Genomic DNA, 23,957 nt, shown 5'->3' with positions numbered 1-23,957 from the left:
TGCCATCATCGTGGCAGAGACGTCTTGTCCAGGCTGACATAATAGGAAATGACAGAAGAACGAGTCTGTATACTGATCCAGAAGCTCGTGTAAAGCATGGGAATATGAAATAGTTTAATTTGACTTTATTTTAAAAAAATAATAATGTAATTTAATATACTATCATAAAAACGATTTCCATTAGATTGAATAATTCGACTATTAAATCTAATATTTATATTTTATTAAATAGTAAAAAATAAATTATTTTACTATTTTTGAATAAAGTTAAATTTTATATGAATTTATATAAAAAATATAATATAATAATGAAAATAATCAAATATATTCCTAAAAAGTAATAAGAAGATATAAATTTAAATATAAAATAATAAAAAATAATTAAGTATTGTAATTTTATTAATATGTAGTCTTAAAAGTGGCAAATTTATTAAAATATTGTAAATTAAAAAATAATTTATTATTTTATAGCAAATCTGAAACAATTTTTTAATTTGGAATTTTTTTGTCACGTGGATCAAAATTTTGTCAAACGACTGACGAAAGTATTAATTTTTAAATTTTTAATACCTATTTCGCCATAATACTACTTCTTAGAGGGTTAAATTAAAACCGCTCTAATAGGTCTATTTTAGAGAGCGGTTCAACCGCTCTCTAAAATGAGTTATGAACCGCTTTCTAAAATGAAGTTATGAACCGCTCTCTAAAATAGCCTACTGAGAGCGGTTTTAATTTAATCACTCTAAGAAGTCGTATTTTATATTTTTTATGGTGAAATAGATATTAAAAAATTCAAAAATTAATACTTTTGTCGACCGTTTGGCAAAATTTTGACTCACATAGTAAAAAAACTTTAGATTAAAAATTTATTTCAAATTTACTATAAAATAATAAATTGTTTTTTAATTTATAATATTTTAATAAATTTACCCTAAAAGTATGAATAAGATATTAATTTTATAAAGTTTATGAGTTGTGTAACAATGAATATAAAGACATATTTCATCTTTTTTACATTGAAATATTTCTATCAGACATTAGTGGACGTGTGAAATCTGAATCCTGTTGCTTCTAAGCCTGCACGCTCCCTTGTTCACCCTTCTTCTTCTCCATGCTTTCTACAAGATCAAGCTCAAAAACTTTTCTCTCCAAAATGCACTAGTCCCCTTCATCCCTCCCAATATCCACTTCCCTGACTCGCAGCCCATCGTTGCCACCTTCCACCTCAACAAGTCTGATCTCCACAGGCTCACCGGAAAATCCATCTTCGCCTGGCAAACTCTGCCTCAAAATATCCATCTACACCGGCCGCCGCAGCACCATCTGCCGCGTCAATTCTGGGAGGCTTCTGGGCAAAGTGTCCGTGAGGCAAAGCTCTTTCGCCCAGTTCTTATCCCAGTTCAAAAATTTAAGATTTTTAATATTTCTAATCTCAGTTTAAATTTTATTTTTTTAATTAACAATAATTATAGATAGAGTAATTGATAAATAAAATAAAATAAAAAAATAAAATTATTATTTAAATACGTTTTTAAATTTTACCGCTTAAAATTTTTCTTTTACAGTACCTTGAAACTTTTTAAAATTGGAACAGAATTTACCTTACTTAAATTATAAAAATAGTTTATAATTTTTATAGCTTTTTATTTTACTTGAAATATTTTAATTTTTTTTTTATTAAATGTATAGCAAGTCTTTATATATATAAATAAATTATTAAATATATGTTTAAAATTTAAATTATTTATTTTTATTGTATTATTGATGTACATTATTATTATTTTAAATTAAAATATTAATTTTTGTTTTAAAAATTACTTAAAATTAACTTACATGCTCAATTTTAATTAAATATTTTAAATATTAAGATTAAAAGGTACAGAAATAACATTTTAAAAAATGATTAATATTATAAATCTTTAGAAAACAAATAAATTTTAAGTAAATATTTTAAAAATTGAATAAATCATTTCACGTTTGAAATTAATTATGGTAATATAATTCTAAATGATTAAAACTATTAAAAGAAAAGCATACCCATGCATGGCACCTGTTTAAAAATAATGAATCTTCTAGTAGCAAAATGACATAATAGAGCGGCCAAACAAGCGAAGCCCCAGCCCCAGGGGACCCTATTCATGTTTGGACCACACAAAAACGAAAACTTGTGTCTGTTTAGTAGTGGATAATGTTTTCTATTTTAATTTTTAATTTAACGAAAATCTTCTATATCTTATCATTAAATTTTTTTCTATTTATTATTTTTTCTGTATAATCTGTTAAAAATAAATTTTAAAAATAGTTTACAATTATTAATGAAAATAAAAAATAACAACTGGAAAATAAAAGCATGGATCCATACTTTGTTATATTGATTTGTTTTAGTTAATGATAGACACAAACTAATTAATTTTAGTCTTTTTAAATTTAAAGACTAATTTTTAATTTTAAAAAAATGTTACATGACCATCACATGATAAACAAACATCGAGTGATTTGGGAAATAGATCTCCTGCAGTCAACTTTACATAGAGGCATAAATCTGTACTCTTTATTTTACTTTTAAAATAAAGAAGTAAAAAATAAGGCCGTTGGATGGGTTCAGTCATTCCTATGCCCGTTTTACAATTCGAATTATTTCACATTACTTTTGTACCTTTAATTAGGGTATCAAAAAGATTTATTACATTTCATTATTTTTATCATATTATATTTTTATTATTATTTTTCTTCTTTTCACTCGTACACTCCAAAAGTAAGGAGTCGTTTCATTTCATAAAATATTTTTTATTTTTTGTTTCCATTTTAATTTTAAAAGCGTCACATTATTTTTATCTTGTTTTAGATTTTTCCAAAATTGTTATACAATAAATAATAAAAAATAATATTTGTTGCTTTTACTATTTTCTGTATAAATATATGGAAACAAAAGAATTGAATAAAAAAAATATAGTACTTTTGTAATTAGTAGGGAATATAAAATAAAAACTAAAGCTAAATAACCCTAAATATACATTAATGAATTACTATCACATCTTTTTATTTATCATATTACACCATTTATTATATGTGATCATTTTTGTCTTTTCTTATTGCTCAACAAGTATATACACTTTATAGAAGTATAAAAGTATTTTGTTATTTGAACCATAAATTTAACATTACACATGACATTATATATGATCATTTTTTATTTATTTCTCTTATTCTTTCTATATATACATATCTGAAAAAAAAACCACACAAAGAAGCACTTTAATGTATCTCCAACAGGCACTCAAAAACCATTATCGATATCAAAAACATTTCTCGATCTTTTCAACATGAATGATGATATATATTTGTACTCTACTCTTTTTATGAGATGTGAAATGAAAATATAAGAAAGACAAAGATAAAAGTATAAAGAAAAAAAAAAAGAGATATTACAAATAATATGATAAAAAATAAAAATAAATGAGGGAAAATGAAATATAAGAAAACATAAATGTAATAATAATATTATTGTTATCGGTTTATCTCATTCTGGTCTATTTAAGGAAAGGGTGAGGAGCCATCAATTCTCCACAGCAAGGGGATGCAACAACTTGCAGCATGAAACTCCTCAACCTCGTTTCTCTCAGCACACACTTTCTTTTCTACTGCTTCTACTTGGAAGTAGAAGCAGGAGTTTCTAAAGGTCCATTGCAAATAACACACCCATTGGACCCTCTAACCAAAGAAGAAATAACCCTTGTCCAAACAATAGTCCTAAAAAAATACCCAATATCCAAAAACCGTGTTTCCTTCCACTACGTTGGCCTAGACGACCCAGAAAAAGCCACGGTCCTCAAATCGATCTCCACGGGTTCCAAAACCTCACGCAATGCCTTTGTAATAGCCATCATTAACAGCCAAACCCACGAAATCTTAGTAAACCTTCAATCCTCCAACGTTGTATCCGACAAAATCCACCAAGGAAACGGTTTTCCAACCTTAACTGCAGAAGAACAAGCGGAGGCCATACTACTGCCACTTAAGTATGGTCCCTTTGTTGAGTCAGTTAAGAAAAGGGGTTTGAATTTGTCGGAGGTTGTTTGTTCCAGTTTTACGGTTGGTTGGTATGGGGAAAATAATAGCCAAAGGGTTGTGAGGATTGAGTGTTTCATGAAAGAGAGCACTGCTAACATCTATGTCAGACCTATTAATGGAATAACAATGTTGGTTGATCTTGACCACATGAAGTTTGTTGAGTACCATGATAAGGTCGTTGAACCTGTCCCGAAAGCGCAAAATACTGAATATAGAGCCTCACGTATGAAACCACCCTTTGGACCAAAGCTTCATTCTTATGCTTCTTATCAACCCGAGGGACCAGGGTTCACTATCAAAGGCCACAGCGTCAGGTAAACTTCACACAATGCTTATCACATATTCACAATAAATTATCGTAATGAATGTGTGTGTTTAGATTGAATAATTTTTAGAAAGCATTTTAATGATTAATTATATGAAACATGTTTTAATATTTTAGTTGAAGAGTGATTTTAAGATTATTTATTTTATTTATATTATTTGAAGAATTATTTTTTGTAAGTAAGATTGAAAAAAGGTATGAAATTGTTTGGTGCAATTATTTGGTTTTTTAATATGATACTTTTAAATAATATATACTGAAATATGAATTTTTTGAAAAATATGAAAGTATGATAAATAAAAAGTTGTCAATAACATTATTTTATAATTGTAGAAATTTAGAGATGAAATAGTTATTTTTTTTCAAAAATATAAAAAAGCTAAAATTATCAATAGCAATTTTTTAAAATAAAAAAAAAAGTAAACTACCAAAAATGGTTAATGGCAATTTTTTGGCTGAAATTTTTTGATAAATTATATATTTTTGTAATTTTTTTCAAAATATCATTATTTTGGTATTTAATTTATTTTTCATGTAAAAAAACTCAATTAACCTTGTATTTAAAATAATTAGTTTTTTAAAAATAAATTGAGAAAACAAAAATGATTTATGATCATTTCATCATAATTTTTAAAATTTTAATTTTAGAAAAATCCTTTTATAATAGCTGCAATTTAATATTATTATCTATTTTTTTTTTAATGATATGAAATAAAAGGAAATAAGATTATAAGCAAATTTTTTTATATATGAAAACATATTATAATTTATACCAATAATTCAATCTAAATATACACTAATATTATTTTAACAATGTTACTGATAAGGGAAAATTTGAGATGAGAGACAGAGATATAAAATAAGAAAATGTAATGAAAAAGAGATAAAGTGGAAAGATAAGTTATGAAAATTAATATTGTGAAAAAAAATAAATGAAAATAACTTTTTTTTTGTATAAAACGTCCCACATGTTTGAAGAATTTTGTACGAGTGAAAATGTGATAAATATAAAAATATTATTATAATTAGTTACTTTTAAAAAAGAAAATTTGTAGCTTCTGCTTTTCCTCAATAAGAGTATTAGACTACATTTTAAACAATGTGAAAACTAATAATTATTGAAAGAAATGAGCCTTACTTTTTGTCCCTTTCAATTAGAGCCGGCAAAATGGGCTGATCTGATGGATTAGGCCCCAAAAAACTCGTTAAATGAGCAAGTTTGAACTCTAAAAAATAAGGCCTGAAATTATTTTGGACTATTTTAGCTTGGTCCGAATAAGCTTAATATCTGATAAGGTTTTAATCGGGTTGGTTCATGCAGATTCGGGCAGCCCGTGTGTGTATATATATATATATATAAAAGATAAAACCTTGAGTTTTAAGGAGTTTGAAAGTGAATATATTTTAGTTTTAAAATTTTAAAATTACAAGTCTAAATTATATACTTTTGCACCGCTACAAAAACAATAAAAAAAAGAAACAAGTAACCTTTTACAACTTAAAAAAAACAAATAAATAATATAATACAAAAATTGGACATAAAAAATGAGTTGTCTATTAAGTTCTTGTAAAAATAGTTTAACATGGTATGTTACAAATACTAAAAATAGCAATAAAAACAATGATTTGTTGTTATAAAAACAGTAAAAAAAATGACATGTTACAAAAATAAAAATAAAAAATTATTTGAGTTGTCAAGTCAGCCTACAGAAATCTATAAGTCGCATAAGGTAAGGCTTAAACAGTAAAAATATAAGTTTATTTTTATCTTAGGCTAATTAAGCCCGACCTATTTGAGCCCGTGCCCGTTTTGACAGTTCTACTTTCAATCCATAGCAAGGACATGATAAATAGTGATCGATTGGAATTGTAGTAGAATTGGCAAAACGATAAATTTATACAGCTATTATATTTTGTATTCATGTTTTTACATTTATTGTTTTTATTGCATTTCATACCTTTTAGAATAATTTTCACTTGCGTTACAGATTAATTACATTTTTTAGCAATAAATTTAATTAATCGAACTAATTAAATAATAATTTAGAGATCTCTCATCAATGAATCTATTATTTCAAATTATATATGTTGAATATTTAACAAAGACTTAAATATATCTTAATTTTTTTAAAATTCGTCTCTATTTAAATTTCTTTGATTTTATATTCTTAAAGAACTGAAAGAATAAAATATAACTAAGAGCTAAAACAAAACAAAAAATGACATTTAAGCGCAAATGCAAAAATGGTTCAAAATGTTGTACAATGATGTGATTTCATGTGTATTGTTCAGTTGGGCCAATTGGAAGTTTCACATAGGGTTTGATGTAAGAGCTGGTGCCATAATTTCAACTGCATCAATTTACGACCTTGAGATGCATAAATCACGACAAGTATTATACAGAGGTTACATATCTGAACTGTTTGTGCCATACCAAGACCCAACGGAGGAATGGTATTATAAGACTTTCTTTGATGCTGGTGAGTTTGGGTTTGGTCAATCTATGGTTTCTTTGGAACCTATGCATGAATGTCCACCACATGCTCAGTTCTTTGATGTCTATTATGCTGGAAGGGATGGTAGCCCACAACACTTGCAAAACGCTATCTGTGTCTTTGAACAATATGGTGGAATCAGCTGGCGCCACACTGAAACAGGCATTCCCAACGAGGAAGTAAGAATATTACATTTTGTAGCTAATTCTTCAGCTTTTGATTAATCATCATTTTAATTTTTGACTAGCTTACTCTGAGTATTGTCAAAACTCCAGATCTAATTCACATTGAAATATTTGATTTTAGAAGAATTAAAGTTGTTTAAAATAATAATTTATTGTAGTTGATATTGATATTTCAAAAATAAGTTTGAAAATTTATTTTTTAAATTATACAATAGAATCACTTTTAAAAGTGTAAATTTAGATGCATTTTATAAGTTTTACGGTCTCCTAACAGAATTAATTACTTTCACCACAAACTCTTAGAAAATTATCGAACAATTTTACCATAGTAAAACAATTCTACCAATCCAAAAGGGGCTTTTAAGCTAAACCAAATAGGGCATTCCTCGACAAAAATTTTGAGCTATGTCAAAATATTAAATACCCTTTTTCAATAAAATAATATTATTTATAATTATTTATCTCGATCTTAAAGATTGATATTTATGTAATTTTGTCCAAATTCAAACCACACATGGCTCTTTTTCAGATAAGAGAGGTCAGATCAGATGTCACCCTAATTGTTAGATCAGTGGTTACTGTCGGCAACTATGACAATGTGATAGATTGGGAGTTCAAGCCAAGTGGCTCAATCAAGCCTGCGGTATGTACTATTTCCTTATGCTAATCCCACTTTAGTCATAAATATGTTACGGAAAAGAAGGTAATTAATTTTTACAAGTTAAAATTAATTTATACATTTTAAGCATTTAAAAAGTTAAATAAAAGTTTTTAAATTTTGAAAAAATATAGATTAATTATAACTTATTATAAAATTTAATTTATTTAATAAAACCTTATCCAACGGGACCGAAGGATTCATATAAGTTAAAAACACAACTTTTTGACATATACAACCCTCGTTGTGATATGTTATGCAATAATTCAAAATTTAACTAAATTATTGTACTCGTTTCAACAGATATCACTATCAGGCATGTTGGAAATTAAGGCAGTGGATATTAAACACAAGGACGAAATAAAGGATGATCAACATGGCACATTGGTCTCAGAACACAGCATTGGTGTATACCATGATCATTACTACATATACCATCTTGATTTTGACATTGATGGTTTAGATAACTCCTTTGTGAAGACCAATCTCAAGACAGTGCAGGTCACTGACCACAGTTCCAAGAGAAAGAGTTATTGGACAACTACTAGTGAAATTGCTAAGACTGAATCTGATGCAAAGATCAAACTAGGGTTTAGCCCATCTGAACTAGCTGTGGTGAATCCTAATAAGAAGACTTCTACTGGAAATGAAATAGGGTACCGTTTGGTTCCAAATGCAGCTGCACATCCACTTCTCACAGAGGATGATTACCCTCAAACACGAGGTGCTTTTACCAATTACAATGTTTGGGTTACTCCATATAATAAGACTCAAAAATGGGCTGGTGGATTATATGTTGATCAGAGTCGTGGAGAAGATACATTAGCTGTTTGGACTAAGCAGTAAGTGTGTATCTTCACTTTGGAATCAAATGTTTCATTTCTTGTTTAACTAATTCAAAACTAACCCATTGATAAAAGAAATTTAACAATTAAGAGTGAAGAAGTTAGCATGTTTAATTTGAGCAAATATTTTACGTTTTTTTTTAATCACCAAAAATGTTTTTTTATTCTTTTTTTTACTTTGTACTATAACGAAAATAACTTTTTTATTAATTCTTATTCAAATATTTAAAAATAAGAAAATAAATAAGATGACACCAAAAATGTTTTCTCAAATCAAATTGTCCTTATTCTAAAGAAAGTAATTACATGTCTTTTTTTAATAATTTTATAAATATCAACTCCTAGGACTCAATTTATTATATTTTTATATTTGTATGTAATAAATAAATTTTAATAAAAACTATTATTATTTGTTAAAATTAATCCTAGGAATTTATATAAATAATATCTATTTTATAATTAAGAAGATAGCGAAGGAAGTAGTAACTTGTTTTCCTTAACTTTTGTGGGTGTTCGAAAATTGAAATGAATTGCAGGAATAGGGGTATTGAGAACAAGGATATTGTGGTTTGGTACGTAGTGGGCATTCACCATGTTCCATGCCACGAAGATTTTCCAATAATGCCATTGTTGAGCACTGGATTTGAGTTAAGGCCAACAAATTTCTTTGAGAGAAATCCAGTTCTTAAGACTCTTTCTCCAAATATTGCTAAGTACCCAGCTAGTTGCCACAAGCCATAGAGCATCCTTGAACGTGAAAGATTGTCTTTCATATATTTGGCATATGATGTATGCTATGATGATTAAATAATAATCTGAATAAATTATTACTTTCTATCATTGTGTATTTCATATCTTATTTGTGACTTTTCAAATTTGACTGAAAAGTAGACTGAAGTGATGGCCGCAAGAGGAAACAACCTGCGAACCTAAAGAGGAAACAACCTGTAAACTAAATCAGGGCCTGCACCCGTAATCCAATCTGACTTTTGCTCACAGTCTCGAATGAATTCAATAACATATTAAAAAAAAATTCTGACCAAATGTGGGAATGATTTACAGATTTCAAACAACTAGAATAACTGAAACTAATAAGATAATAATTACAACCCAAAAAGTAATAAGTATTTGGACATGCACTTAGAAACTCTCTATTTGCCAATAGAAATGTTGACCCACTTTCACAGCAGATATATCGTATAATCTTTTTAATGTATTGATGAAACATAATAAAACATTCATATTGTCCTGCCCTCTTAAAAGAAATTGAAATTGAAATTGAAAGGGAATTATTTTAATTCAACCATCTCCTTTCCTTTTTTATTTGTCTACTTTCATTTTTTATTTTGAATACTGACTAATCACATAATATTTCCGTTTGTTCTTTTTATATTTTTTTCTTTCTTTTGTGCGATTTAGTAATCGTATAATAATTGATTTCATAAATCTATGAATCTCCCCAACCAAATCAAATAATTTATTTATCTTATTATTAATCAAAAATTTTGTATATAGCTAGAACGACCCTCATAAATTGCAAATATTAATTTGTTAAAAATTAATCGGATTGAGGCTATAGCATCATCATTAGCTGGAATCAAAATATCGGTGAGGTCTAGGTCACAATTTGTATCGATTAAACAAATCGTTGGAATTTCCAAAGTTATACATTCTCGGAGAGCCGTATATTCTTCTTGCTGATCGACGATTATTACAATATCAGGTAACCCCATCATATATTTAATGCCACCAAGATATGTTTCCAAATGAGATAATTGTCTTTTCAATATAGCAACATCTCTTTTTGGAAAACAGTTGAGTCTCCCCGTCTTTTGTTGCATTCTCAAGTCCCTGAACTTATGAAGTCTCGTTTCTGTAGTATACTAATTCGTTAACATACCGCCGAGTCATTTTTTATTAACATAATGACACCGAACTCTTATTGCCGCCTGTGCTACTGAATTAGCTGTTTTTTTTTTGTACCAACAATTAAGAATTGTTTTTCCTTACTTGCTGCGTCAAAAACTAAATCACAAGCTTCTGATAAAAACCGAGCAGTTCTAGTAAGATTTGTAATATGAATACCCTTACGCTTTGCAGATATATAAGGTTCCATTTTAGGATTCCATTTTCTAGTACCGTGGCCAAAATGAACTCCTGCTTCCATCATCTCTTCCAAAATTATGTTCCAATATCTTTTTGTCATTTATATTTATCCCCACACTTTTTTTTTCAAAAAAAAAAATAGAAAAAAAAAAGACCAGGTATCGTGAAATAGAAATAAAAAATTGTTCCGATGGAATCTTCTCTTCTACCAAAGATTGGTCATTGATACATGATTAGACCATTTTTTTCTACCGCCTACACGTTTGGCTTTTCTAGAATGAATCTGAAAATTTTCTGCTTTATTTCCCCCCTAGTTGTTTTAATTTGTTGATAAATTTGTATGACCATAGGGAAACTTTTTTACTGATTTTGTTTATTCCAATACATTTTTTTCTATTTATATTTACTAGTGTTTTATTGTTCAGATTAGTTCTAATTGCATCAAATAAAAATTAGATTTTTTTATTTTCTTCGGAATCCAATTTTTTTTGTTCATGTTCTGGAAATAAATAATAAATTATTTTAAAATTCAAGCTTGATACTGATTTTTTAGAAAATTGATTAATTAGAAAAAAAAAAAGAGAATTCAGTTACTAATAATTTTCTATCAAATATATGAATTTTCTGTTCAAATTTTAGATAAATACTATTATTATTACTATTCTTATTAGAAAGAAGTATACTATGAATCTTATTTATCAAAATGTCATTTTTTTTTTTGTAAGTTTTTTCATTTTTGATTGAAGGTAAAAAAGAATTTTGAATTCATCCACGAAAGGGTCTGTTCAGCAAAGGATCATATATTTTAGTTAAGTATTTTATTTTTGTTTCATCATTACACAATCTAATTCGGTTTTCAAATATATTCATAGGATAAAATTCTTTATCTAAAACTTTTGTCCTATTTAGAAATTCATTAGTTCGTTTCTTTCTTTTTTCTTCATTAGTATAGCTCCAAAAATTCGACAATTTTTTATAGAAAATTTTTTCTCCTGTGAAGGAATCCATTTTTGTTTCTAGCATTTTTGAAAAGTCAATAAATTTTTTGGATACGAAAAAGAAATTCTTTTTTTTCCATCACTTTGACATGTATGAAAAATGTACTCTGTACTCTGCTCCCTTCCGTTTACGATAAAAACTTTTTTATTCTTTTAGTGTTCTGTTCACGTTTTCAATGTGAATTTTACTCAACAATATTTTCTAAATTATAAAATTTATTAATCAAATCGTTAATTTTAAAAAATCTTATTACATAGATGATTAAAATAATCATTAATTTAAAATTAAAATTAATATATTATAATATTTTACTATATAATATCTTATTAAAATATAAATACATATTAATTATTTAATGATTTTTTTATAAAATTTTTAAAATAAAAACTCACCAATCATAATTTAAAAAAGAATTAATTTTTAAAAAAATTGTTAATGGTAGTTTTTAAAAAAAATATTTTTTTAAATAGAAATTTTTTATATTTTCATAATTTTTTCTAAAATATTAAGTTTTAATAATTTTTTCATATAAAAAGATTTCTTATCTTTAATTTTTAACGAGTTCAAAAACAGTTAACTGAAAATTTATTTTAATAGTTAAAATGTTTAGTTAATAAAAATAATATTATTTTGTCAAATATCTAAAATACATATTTATTAATGCTTTTTTAACACTATTTATATTAATATTTTTTAGTTATCAGCTAGAAGTAATTTTATTATTTTTAAGCAGTTTCATTTTATTCATTAAATTTTTTAAACCTTCCTTTCTCTATTTGTCACATTAGAAAAGAAGAAAACATGTCATAAATAATAAAATAATTGAATAAATATCACAATTTTAAAAATAAATTATTAATATCTTAATTTTTTAAAAAAGTTATTCAATTTTATTATTCATGATAAAATATTTTATCAATATGAATAAAATTAAAAAATTATTGTTTTCATTTAAAATAATAAATAAATTTAAGTAAATTAAAATATAAAATTATAATTTTTTTAAATATATAATTACCAAATTCCAAATTTTTATCTACCTAGTTATGATGCCTTTAGTTATTATTGTTTTTTGAGTAGTATTTATAATTTTATTTTTCTCAACTTTTTTAATAACTAATTTTATCAAATATTTATAATTGAAGTATAGTTTAAACAAAATTCTAAATAATTATTTATAAAAAAATTAATATAAAAATAATATATATATATATATTAAAAATAAATTACACTATTTAATTTTAAAAAATAAATGAATGAAATTTTTAAAAATAATAGATAAGCATAAGTTATTTAAATTTTTATTCTTACATGTCTGTATTTAAAAAAATCATCAAAACTATGATTAATTAAATTTTTTGACTTTTAACTATTTTTAAAATTTTTTTGACTAATTAATTCGTTAATTTTAGCAAATACATCTTATTTAAAACACGCGTTTAATATTATATATATATATATATATATATATATATATATATATATATATATGATTGTATTTAATTGAAATATTCGTTTTAATAACGTTTAATAGTTTCAAAATTAATTTTATTTAGTATAAAAATAATTGGACACTTTAAATAGATATTGATAGTTATTGTCAAGCCAAACATAATTCCCATAAAATAAGAGTTGAGACATATATTATAAAAGTAATAATTAATTTAAATTATATTTAAAATTAAATAATATTTTAATATATACATAAATTTATTCAATTTTCTTGTAATATTTTCATAAAATTTAATTTTATATTTTGATTAGTTTGATTATTTTAAATATTAAAGGATAAAAAAAATACTTCAATTCAATTTAAACCAACTCAGTAGCCAACTTTATATTCTGAACTATACAATCAAATAAAATTGGAAAGTAAATTAAAAATCGTTGAAAGATTATATTACAAACACACTTCTTTTTATTTTAAGTACAAATAACATATACCAAATAAAAAACTATTTTATATTTAGATGTAAGTAGACATGTTAATTATACTAATTAAATTTTGAACTCAAAATTATACATTAAAATAGAATAACTCTTTATCAATTGATTCACATATTCAATAATTATAAATTATTATAATTTATACACCTAAGTTAAAGAAAATTCAAGATATCTGAGCAAATAGAAAACAACTTAGATAATTTTTTTCCTTTGTTACTTAACATCCCTTTCAAGCAACTTGTGTTAAATTTATCTAAGTTAATTTTCAATTCAAATACATTATAAAAATTATCAAACAATTAAGTGAACATGTAAATTTTTTATCCTAAAAAGATAACAAAACATTATCAATAAAACATAAGTAGAAGTTTACTAGTTTATTAATTTTTTAGAAATATATTTGAATAACAAGAATAAATATGAAAATTTAAGTACTCGATGCTTATGAATATCCGAGGATATGAATTATTACCACATAAGTATGGGATACGGGTATATTATGATACCCTAGCTCCAAACATAGTTTGACCTAAGTTCATGGAGTATTTATTGTTAATGTATGTGTTATTACTCCTATTTAAATGAAAATTTTTCTTATGTTATACGTTATAACCGTATTCATAGTAAGAATATTTTTGTAAAAGAATCACTTAAATATATACACCTTAGTTCATGGTGCAGGAATCGCTTTATCACATGGTAATATGTACCAGAGATATATTGAAAGACTAGGTCGTTAATTAACCACATTTTTCAGAGTAAAAAAAATCCAAAGAACAAAATATCGCTTTCAAGTTCCAGAAGCATGAATGTAAATTTAATAGCTAATGCAGAAAACAAATTAAACGAAAAAAAAAACGAAGCAAAGGAACCGTTTAAATTTTGATGAAAATGAAAACTACAAACTAATCAATAAAACTGCAAGAAAAGTGTTTGATTATCCATTCTTTGATCAATTCTTCAATATAAAAGTTTGCATATAATCAATTATTACTATTTTTAATTTAAGAGAATTTTCTCATAACAATTACCCTTCAAAAAAATTCAAAATTTGTTGCAATGATTCATTTTCAGTGCCAACAATAACAATAATTGAATTGCAGACTAGTGTATTGTCACTTCCTACGCAAGTATAAGAAACCAACTACGATTGAGATACCAACTACTGCTACTGGAACAGCCCAGTATTGCTTTGTCAGCTGCATGAAGTTTTCAGAAAAATGTTTCTTGGTGGAAATAGGAGATGATGTATCAAGCTCACCAATACAGTACTGCTCCATAAGTTCTCTTGCACTTTTGCTGTGGCCAGCATCTTCAAATTCATCTGTTGCATCTTTTCCTTCACAAATGTTAAAATACAAAGGTGCATTCAGATTTTTAATTCTGATATTAGATGAATATTTCCATGTTTAGTTTTGGAGTCCATAGATTAATAAAATATAGGAAGTACCAGTTGCACCAAGGATTACATCATCTCCACCAGGGTGGTCATCCAAATATTGTGTCACATCATACACCTGCATTTGCAAATGAAAAAATAGGTTAAGAAATAGAGGAGCAGAAAAGGCATCAGTGGAAAGCATTTGGAAGCTTCAAGCAGAAAGAATAATCACAATTTTGAATTTTGGACTCATAAACCTTAAAGACAAGTCTGGAATGAGAACAGAACTTAACAGTATAGTCAGAACCAAAAAGGGGCATAACAGCAATTCACTCAGGAATAAAGTAATACAAGACGAAGCCAAAATTGGTAAAATAATACGGTAACCTATGTAGGAATTAGACCAAACAGCAACAAAATATGGTGATCACATGGCCAAATAGAACACCCGGAGAGAGTTCATGGGTGGCAGAAACTGGAGGGAATCCAAGCAAAACCATTCAGGCAAATGGCCCAAGAAGAAAAAGACACCTAATACATGAAGGGCATAGAATGAACAGGCTGCCAAATATGGAATCAACATGATCTGCAAGAGACATTGTGGTTGAAGGAAACAAAATAGAACGAACTTCCAAATTCTTCCAACTCAGCACAGTAAAAGGACACAAGTAAAGGAGGGATGGTACATTGGTACTGCTCTGGTGCCATTCAAATTTGGCCCTGTTAGTGATTTCTAAATAGAGGAGTGGTAGCAACACACACTTTCTAATGCACTCTTTATTTATTGGTTAAATTTATCAAAAACTACAAAAGTATGAGTTAAACTATTTAAATTAAAAGTGGAATCCACATATTATTTGTGATAAACAAATTTCAGCTAATAATTAAGAGTGCATTAGAAAATGTTTTTACTAACATTTATCTTTCCAAATATCAACAGTTAGTTATAAGTTAGATGGAGTAGAGTATCAATAGATAGTTAGAGCAATGAGTTAGAGAGGGTGGCATTGGCAAACAAATAGTTAATCAGATTGGTAGAAGGGGGTTATCAATTGAGAACTCGCATTAGCTCAGTTGTAGAATGGGGAAACCCTTTGTGAAGGGGAGAGCCTTGGAGGATAGATCTTTCATCTTGTTCTGTTCATTTTCAGTTAAGAAAAAAAAATCTATCTTTTCTTTTTTCTATTTGCTATCCTGGGTTCCCAATAGACTGAATAATATTATGAAAATGATATTATATGGGAAATGTGATATAAAATATCAATCTCATACTCTGATTCATATTAATATTGTCAAGCATTACTTTAGCCCAACCAGTACAAGCCCACCAGAATAAAACTCCTAACGTAATATGGCTTGTAAACAATAAGCATCTTTATATTCTAACGTTACTAAATTATTGTATGATAACAATTAACAAGAAGTGAATCCAAGCAATGCAAACAGAAACATACAACCAACATACAGCACAAGTTTCAGAATTCCTGATCTAAATAACATGTCATAAAGTCACAAGTAAACAACTTTAGCTTTTATTCAGGAAAAAAGGAAAAGAAAAAGAATGAACTACAAGTACAAAATATTACCCCGAAAGTGGGCAGAACAGAACTCATTATATGGGCTGCAAAATCCTTCCAACCACTACTTAACTATACGACAAACATGATGGAACACCAATAGATATAGAAGTCACTATGATCCGAGTAACATGTAGGTCAATTGCTTTATAAAGGGCAGGAAATATCAAAAACAATTTTTGAAGCATAACAAGTTATCAACCAATTACCATGACTTGCAATGATACGGAATTTTTTACAAGTATTAAGTATGTTTGAAACAAGACTTACATGTTACAATCAAAATGCCCTGGTCAAACAACAGCAAAAGGAATAAAAGCAAAGTGTTATGAGCAGAAAGCACTTGTTTTTGGCAAATGCATATAAACTAAGTCAACAAATTGGTTCTCACTCCCTATACATGAGCTTCTTGACACCATGACATTCCAGTGTGTGCTAAACATGTATAAAAAGTGATAACCAAAAGGAGAAACATGACATATATAATGGCTATAACTTAAAACTATGCTTTCTTCCAATGCAACTAAAATAAATATATATCATAAGAATTTCAAAGAGATGTGGTTACTGGTTACCAAAAGGTGGTGATTATGATATTACATAAACTTTTCTATGGGAAGACAGACCAAACATATCAAGGAAGAATGGGAGGACCATATTAAATGACTACACTGTTGTCATATAATCCCATGGTCTAGTATTAATATCAGGCTCTCTTGCAACACACCATGGACGCAATCTTAATTCTTTTATTTCCAGTTGAGTAATGCAAGATGTAAAATGAAAGGAAGCAATTACTTTCACAAGAATGAGAAACATCACAAAGTACATGACAACTCAGGCTGTTTGGCCTAAAAGCTTGTAATGGGTTCTAGTAAGTGTCTGTGTAACACTGATATAAAATCCAATTATATAATTATCACAGCTCAAGATAAAGAAGCAACAGATATACTCACTTGTCATTGATGGACATTATATATTAAATGGATGTATCCATTTATGAGTAATGAATGAATGTTTCGTTGACATAAATCTTACAATAAATAAGCATATAAAATGAATTTAAGAATTGATGCATCTAAAAATTGATCTTTGTCTCTTATAATTAGAATTGAAATATATTGGCAATTATTTCTTATAAACAAGACCGAGACACTATTCTACTAAATTTATCATCTGAGGCAAAACCCATGCCTTAAAAATTTCCAAGCCTCAATATAGTTTATCCATTACTGAAAACAAAAATGATATCTCTAATCAGCTTCAGTTACTGGCGACGGAAAGAAGAAAAGAAAATAGAAAGCTTTAAAGTTGAAACAGGGCAAGTAATGCTAAAAATAACAACAAAGTGACACTACAATTACTATCATAAGAGGACATTGTAAAAAGACAGGATTTTTATATTTTTATACAACACATATGAATGACTCAGATGGGAATTTGAGAGGGAAAAGGTGGAACCTTTCCGTCGACAACGATCCAGCAATCGTCTTTGGTGCTGTGGAGAGATGCATCTTGCATGGTGTAGCAATTGGACAGGGTTGGCATGTTTGTTTGAGGACAAGACACAGATGTTTGATTTGGAATTGGGTTGTTTGGTTTGGGGGTGGTGGATGATGTTGTTGTGCTGTGCTTATGCAGGTGAACACTACTTTTGAGTTTGAATTCCTGAGACAGCTCAGGTCCATGGGTCAACACGCGTCATTCAATTCTAAAGGGCCAATAAAACGGCCCAATAGCACCAATTCTACAGTGCCAGTTGGAAAATAAATGTTTGAAAAAAAAAAAACAAAGGAAAAGAAATGGACTGCTTATAATAAATTTGTTCTCTAATAATTTTATTATTTTTTTAATTTGATCTCTAATTTTAAATGATTTTCTCAAAAAATTATTTTTATGAATATTAAATTTTAAATTCTTAATTGGTAATTAAGTATGTATCTATATTAAGCTTTCACCTATCATTGTTAATTCCTTTGTCAATATCTCCTGCAGCTTATTTGGATGCTATGGAAATAGGAGGGAGATAGAAAATAGAGTGAAAAACAAAAACTTCCACTATTTGAATGGGTAAGAGAAAAAAGAGGGTTTTTTTCTGGGAAAAACGGTGGGACCATTAATTTTTCTATTAAATGGTTAAGATGGATTAATAAAAAATAGAATTAATTAATAAAAATTTAAATGATGAACTAATATGTGATTGATTCTTGATTTATGGTTTTTAGTTTAAATTTTAATAAATATAACTATGTTAAATATTTAGAGATATAATTTTACTGTTTGTAGGAGTTTTATTTATCTAAAAAAACATAGGATTGTTTTTCTGTAAAAGAAGTTTCTGGTCTTATAAAAACTAAAAAGGTATGAGATTGGTTAATTTTAACTATTAAATGTAAATATCAATTTTCAAAGATTTTACTGAATAGAGAGCAATGCTGGAGAATATTTGAATTCATTTAAAATAGATAAAAAAAACCCATACATTGAAGGTTGAAAATTTTCCTATTTTTCTTCTATTCTAACCAGCCTTAACATCATATGAACAGTTAATTTGGATGCATTTAATTGCCCATTTAATTCATACATTATGAAGAAAGAAACGTGAAAAAAAAGGGTTTACACTTGACCCAAACATCCGTTACAAGTTTTATTTTAACAAAAACCTAAACACATACTAAAAGATTACAACCGAAGTTGCATTGATCCCAGTATTCCTCGTGTAATTAAGTACAAGGATGTTGCTAGCTTAGCTTGAAATACAGATTTATTTTTAGAGAACACATTCCAATTGATTGCCAAGAAAAAACAATCTTCGATTATGTTTGGTGGTTAGGTGGTATACAACACATGCAATTTGCCCTCTATTTTTACTTTTTCTTTTCTCTTACTTTATCTTTCTCCTCTTTGTTGACGTAGAATGAAGCATTGACTAGAAAACTGTTAAAGTCTTTTGATTACGAAATAAGGATGTGTTTGATTTCTCATTTTAAAAACTATTTTTTCCCTAAAAAAACAAAAAAAAATTTATTTAATTAGACCTAATCTCACTTTCAAATTTAAAAAATTTTGACAAAATATAAGTGTTTTGAAAATAGAAACTCTTGCATAAGGATGAAAATAGGTTAAGTTAAACTTTGCATAAACAGGCTTGACTTGTCTAATAATTTTAAAGCTTAAACTTGACTTACTATCTATAGTAAACTTTTTATTAAGTTTAATTTGACTTTTTAAAAGTCTGATTTAGCCTATTAGTTTTTTTAGTCTTTTAAAATTCATAAAACTTATATATAAATAAACTATTAAAAAATGATATAATATAAACAAGTGTGTAGAATTATAAGAAAATAATGAATGAGATAAAACGAATTAATAATAAACATAATTAAGATAGTACAATGTAAATTAGTGTTATGCGTATAGGATATGCAAAAAAAAAAACTTTAACAAATAAGACTCTCTTTCTTAGAGAATATATAGTAAAGATATTTTTTAACTCTAACGAAAAAGATTAAGATTTTTAAATTAAAATTTTATTATTTTAAAATTTAATTAATTTAATATATTATTATAAATTTTAAATAATTCATTTTAATATACTTAATAAATTTTTTTAAATTTAGGTTTGATTTATTTAATTAATTAATTTTTAAAAAAATTTTAAATTAAATTTATTAATTAAATAAATTAAGCCAAACTAATTTTTTAAAAAGACTAGACTATAAACCTTTTGTCAAAAGGTTTGACCAGTTTCTATCGTTACTCTCACCTAATTTCATATAATATATATATATTATTTTTTTCTTCGTTTGTGCAATGACGAAGGACAACATCATACAGAAAATAAACACAGCACAACACGGACACAATGATAAGACATAATTATACGGCACTGTACAGCGAGGATATGTAATATAAAAAATTTAATATATTAACAATAGAACATCTCAAACATGCAAAAAAACTCAAGTCTTTGTTGTATATATAATAAAAAAAAAGTTATATAATATATTAAAATTGTCAAAGAAAATAAATATATTATCTCATATTAATTGTTGACAACAACTACTACTAGTTAACAGGACAAGTATTAGAATGTCGTCAATATATTTGTGTCAAATATGTGTCCAACACTAATATGATAACCTTCTATATGCATGCATCAAGACTTTCTAGGAGAGAGACACATTTAATTTGTAAATATGTCATTTTATTAACGGCAATCTTATAATAATATTTACTACGAAAGAGAAGAAGGCGAGACATGAAATAAAAGAGAGTAAAATTTTGTTAGCAGAAGTGGCGGGTACGATGAAGGTGATCGTTGAAAATTTTAATCATGGGACAAGACCAATAATATAAAGACACAAGATTATAACAAGCCAAATATATTTTAAACAATTGATTTATGTTAGTTCATAAATTAAATAAAAATAAGTAACAATTTATAAATGTAACAGATGTAGTTTATGGCTAGTATTTTGGGGGCACATAGAAAGATTGTTGCATGGACTTAGTTGGTACTATGAAGTTGATCCTGTGGGTTGCTTGGTGGAGTGATGGGATATTGCAAGGTGATGAAGATAAAAAATAGTGTGGGAGTGAGTCATGACTGGGTTGCAATTTTATTTATTTATTTATTTTATCATGATTTATGACCATTAAAAAAGTTGTATCAAGCAGGTTTTTTCTTCTTTTCTTTTGAAATACAGGTTTCAAAAATTGTTTTGAAAAATGGTATTTAAAACTAAACACTGAAAAGGAAATAAAATATGCTTGAATTATTTTTAAATATTTTAAATTTTTGTAATTAATCAAAATTAAAGTATATCGTTAAATATGAAGCTTTATTAAAATAAAATTTTAATTAAGAAAGTATTAAAATTACTTAGTGAAGTTCATCTGGATTTTATTTGAAATTAATTAACCAGATATGTTTATATACGACAGATGTTGAGAACATTTAGATTATAATCCAATTAAGATTAGCAATTGCGTAGGAAAAACGGATTCTTGTGTTGCGCAGTGGAGCCAAAGCCATGCCATTTGTTGGGTTCTTTTCTCATTAAGAAAACATCTTTCCAATCCTCCCACGTGATCTTTTTCTTATATGTGTCAAAATATTGTTTTATTTTATACTTCTTAAGACATCAAAAATTTTAAGAAGTGAAACATGCAAAATACACCCACAATTTTAAATGTGTCATTACATTAGATATTAACTAATAATCATTATTTCATTAATTTCCAAGTTTCTTCAGTGTCTATTTTTGTCTTTTAGATTTGTTTAACACGTTATTTATACACATCTCACTACTATAAAGTTTAATTGTATTTTTTCTCTCTCTCTAGTTTAGATTATATACAATTGTGATCTTTTGATTATTTTTTTAACTAATTAATTCATCTTACTTTTAAAACTTGGCTCCTCTGTTAATTGTTTTTATATAAACTTTTACATTTCTATTTTTCATTAAAATATTTACAAATTAAATTGATTTAAGACTAAACGTTTAAAATATTATATTTTATGCAAAGTATAAAAAATTTAAACTTTTTCTTCTCTTCAAATCATAATCTTATAAAATCTTTCAAAATTTATTAATTTTAACTAAATTTCGTATTTATGAAAGAAAATTATATAATTTTAAAATGAAAGAACTTAGTTAACTTAAAAATTCAAATTTTAAAAAAATAAAAAACAATTAAGTCTAATAATAAAGGCTTGTTCAATCAATGACAAAATATTATGAAACGCACTAAAGCTCGTGCTTTACAAGCCTCCCTTCCTATATTGTGCTATATATATACATATAACGCATGAAGCCTTAAAGGGTGGATGAAATTCATAACATCATTAAATAATCAAACACCACATTTTTTTGTTATGACAATGATAGTGATGACAAGTTATTTTAAGATTATCGATGAGGATATTCGTTTAAGACGGCTAAAATATCAAAATTACCAGAAGATTACCTCCGAAAATATAGATTGAATACTCGTCTGGAGTGAAATCAAAGTCGGAGCGGAACATCCAAAAAATACAGAAAAAAATGTAGGACAAGTGTCAAGTGATAAAAAAAATGTAGGACAAGTGTCAAGTGATATGCGTACAATGTAATTGTGTTATTTGCAAGAAAGCAACAAAAGTATAGAAAGGTTAATGTGTATAAACGAAGGATTAATTTGGGATAGGGTAGCTGCTTTGAATATACTTGTTAATCAATTTGGTCATTTTAAGAGACAATAATTTGCATTGAGGACATATCTTGTGTTGTGATGGATTACTAGATGTGATGGATCACCGTAAATATGAGTGTATCATTTAGGTTGGTAAAGGATGCATGGGAAAATGGAAACATTTAGTTTAGAAAGAATGACAGAAGCAACGGGGATGACAAATCACATTAGAAATCAAGTGGTTGCACGTGAGAAATTGCATATAATTTTCAGCATAAATGGAATGCACTTTTGCATGGCATACCATGGATCAATCTTTGTTGGCTTTTAAGTCGACCAGAATCAATCATCCACATGTTCATGATATCAGCATGGAAACTATTTTTGGTGGGGCATTTAGATTTGTAGCTTTACTCGGGATGGGATATGCCCTTTAGGAACAAAAAGGTGCATCCCTAGGCGTTAAGAAAATAGTTAAGTAACCTGAAAGTAATACTCAACAATTTCACTTTTATATGATATTATAAATTCAATAATTAACTACAAGTATTCATCTGTTAGATTTAATATTGATGTTCAACATTTTTAGATCATCACTTTTTGATGCCATTGAAGTGATGCAGTACTTTTAGAATAATGCATGCAATTTACCGTGTGAAATTTTAATATGGCATTCCAATTTTCTGAAAGTTGTAATCCATTTGCAAAAACAACTGATTAATCATTTGTTAATAATTATGTGGTAGACATCATCTTTATGGTGAATGCATGTGCTAGAGACATTCGGAATTTCTAATGATGCTTATTGAGTTATTGTTGGTGGCGGTGCGCAATCAGTAGGTTAACTTGTACGTTTCATACTCATCCAAAATTGGCATAACATATGTTACTTTAGGAAGAAAAAAGTGAATTAGATCTTCTATGTTCTAAACACATGCAGGTCCTTCTATAGACTAATTAAGTAAAGAATACGTATAATGGTCCACATATCGACTATAAAGTTAAGATAATTCTCACAATTAATTTTTAGACTCGAAACTAAAGCTTTCGTATATAAATTAGGTTTTGATGTTAAGGCTAAATCCCAAATCTAACAAAACATGAAAATAGCATCAAATAGAAGTCATGCCTAGATAAAAAAATAAATAATGAGATGTGTGATGAACATTTTGACGAGTTCTCTTGATT

At 27.0% G+C, this 23,957-nt stretch overlaps 2 protein-coding genes across 2 annotated transcripts; one reads left to right on the top strand and one right to left on the bottom strand.

Moving 5' to 3' along the window:
• The first annotated feature begins 3,574 nt into the window (after nt 1-3,574).
• Nucleotides 3,575-18,825, top strand: LOC113868790 (primary amine oxidase-like). Its single transcript, XM_027504687.1, has 6 exons — nt 3,575-4,385; nt 6,689-7,070; nt 7,606-7,719; nt 8,038-8,576; nt 9,116-9,324; nt 18,810-18,825. Exons 1-5 carry the CDS (start codon nt 3,595-3,597, stop codon nt 9,318-9,320), a joined length of 2,031 nt encoding a protein of 676 aa, XP_027360488.1. The 5' UTR covers nt 3,575-3,594; the 3' UTR covers nt 9,321-9,324; nt 18,810-18,825.
• On the bottom strand, nt 14,649-18,217 carry LOC113868791 (cytochrome b5). Its single transcript, XM_027504688.1, has 3 exons — nt 18,051-18,217; nt 15,082-15,148; nt 14,649-14,970 (listed from the first exon to the last, which is right to left on the bottom strand). The coding sequence occupies exons 1-3, from the start codon at nt 18,135-18,137 to the stop codon at nt 14,747-14,749; spliced, it is 378 nt and encodes a 125-aa protein (XP_027360489.1). The 5' UTR covers nt 18,138-18,217; the 3' UTR covers nt 14,649-14,746.
• Nucleotides 18,826-23,957: the final 5,132 nt, after the last annotated feature.

Source organism: Abrus precatorius, unplaced genomic scaffold (genome assembly GCF_003935025.1).
Source record: "Abrus precatorius isolate BTA unplaced genomic scaffold, Abrus_2018 Scaffold6, whole genome shotgun sequence".
Lineage (NCBI taxonomy): Eukaryota > Viridiplantae > Streptophyta > Magnoliopsida > Fabales > Fabaceae > Abrus > Abrus precatorius.
The sequence above is the reverse complement of the archived record's forward strand: the minus strand, read 5'-3'. Positions and strand labels throughout refer to the sequence as shown.

What these genes read in the sequence shown, in the direction of transcription:
- LOC113868791 (XM_027504688.1), bottom strand. Translation starts at nt 18,137, where the DNA reads ATGCCAACCCTGTCCAATTGCTACACCATGCAAGATGCATCTCTCCAC. An exon ending in GGATCGTTGTCGACGGAAAG is followed by an intron (nt 15,149 to 18,050) that starts GTTCCACCTTTT and finishes TTGCAAATGCAG; the next exon opens with GTGTATGATGTGACACAATA. An exon ending in TGTAATCCTTGGTGCAACTG is followed by an intron (nt 14,971 to 15,081) that starts GTACTTCCTATA and finishes ACATTTGTGAAG; the next exon opens with GAAAAGATGCAACAGATGAA.
- LOC113868790 (XM_027504687.1), top strand. Translation starts at nt 3,595, where the DNA reads ATGAAACTCCTCAACCTCGTTTCTCTCAGCACACACTTTCTTTTCTAC. An exon ending in CAGGCATTCCCAACGAGGAA is followed by an intron (nt 7,071 to 7,605) that starts GTAAGAATATTA and finishes GCTCTTTTTCAG; the next exon opens with ATAAGAGAGGTCAGATCAGA. An exon ending in GTGGCTCAATCAAGCCTGCG is followed by an intron (nt 7,720 to 8,037) that starts GTATGTACTATT and finishes TCGTTTCAACAG; the next exon opens with ATATCACTATCAGGCATGTT.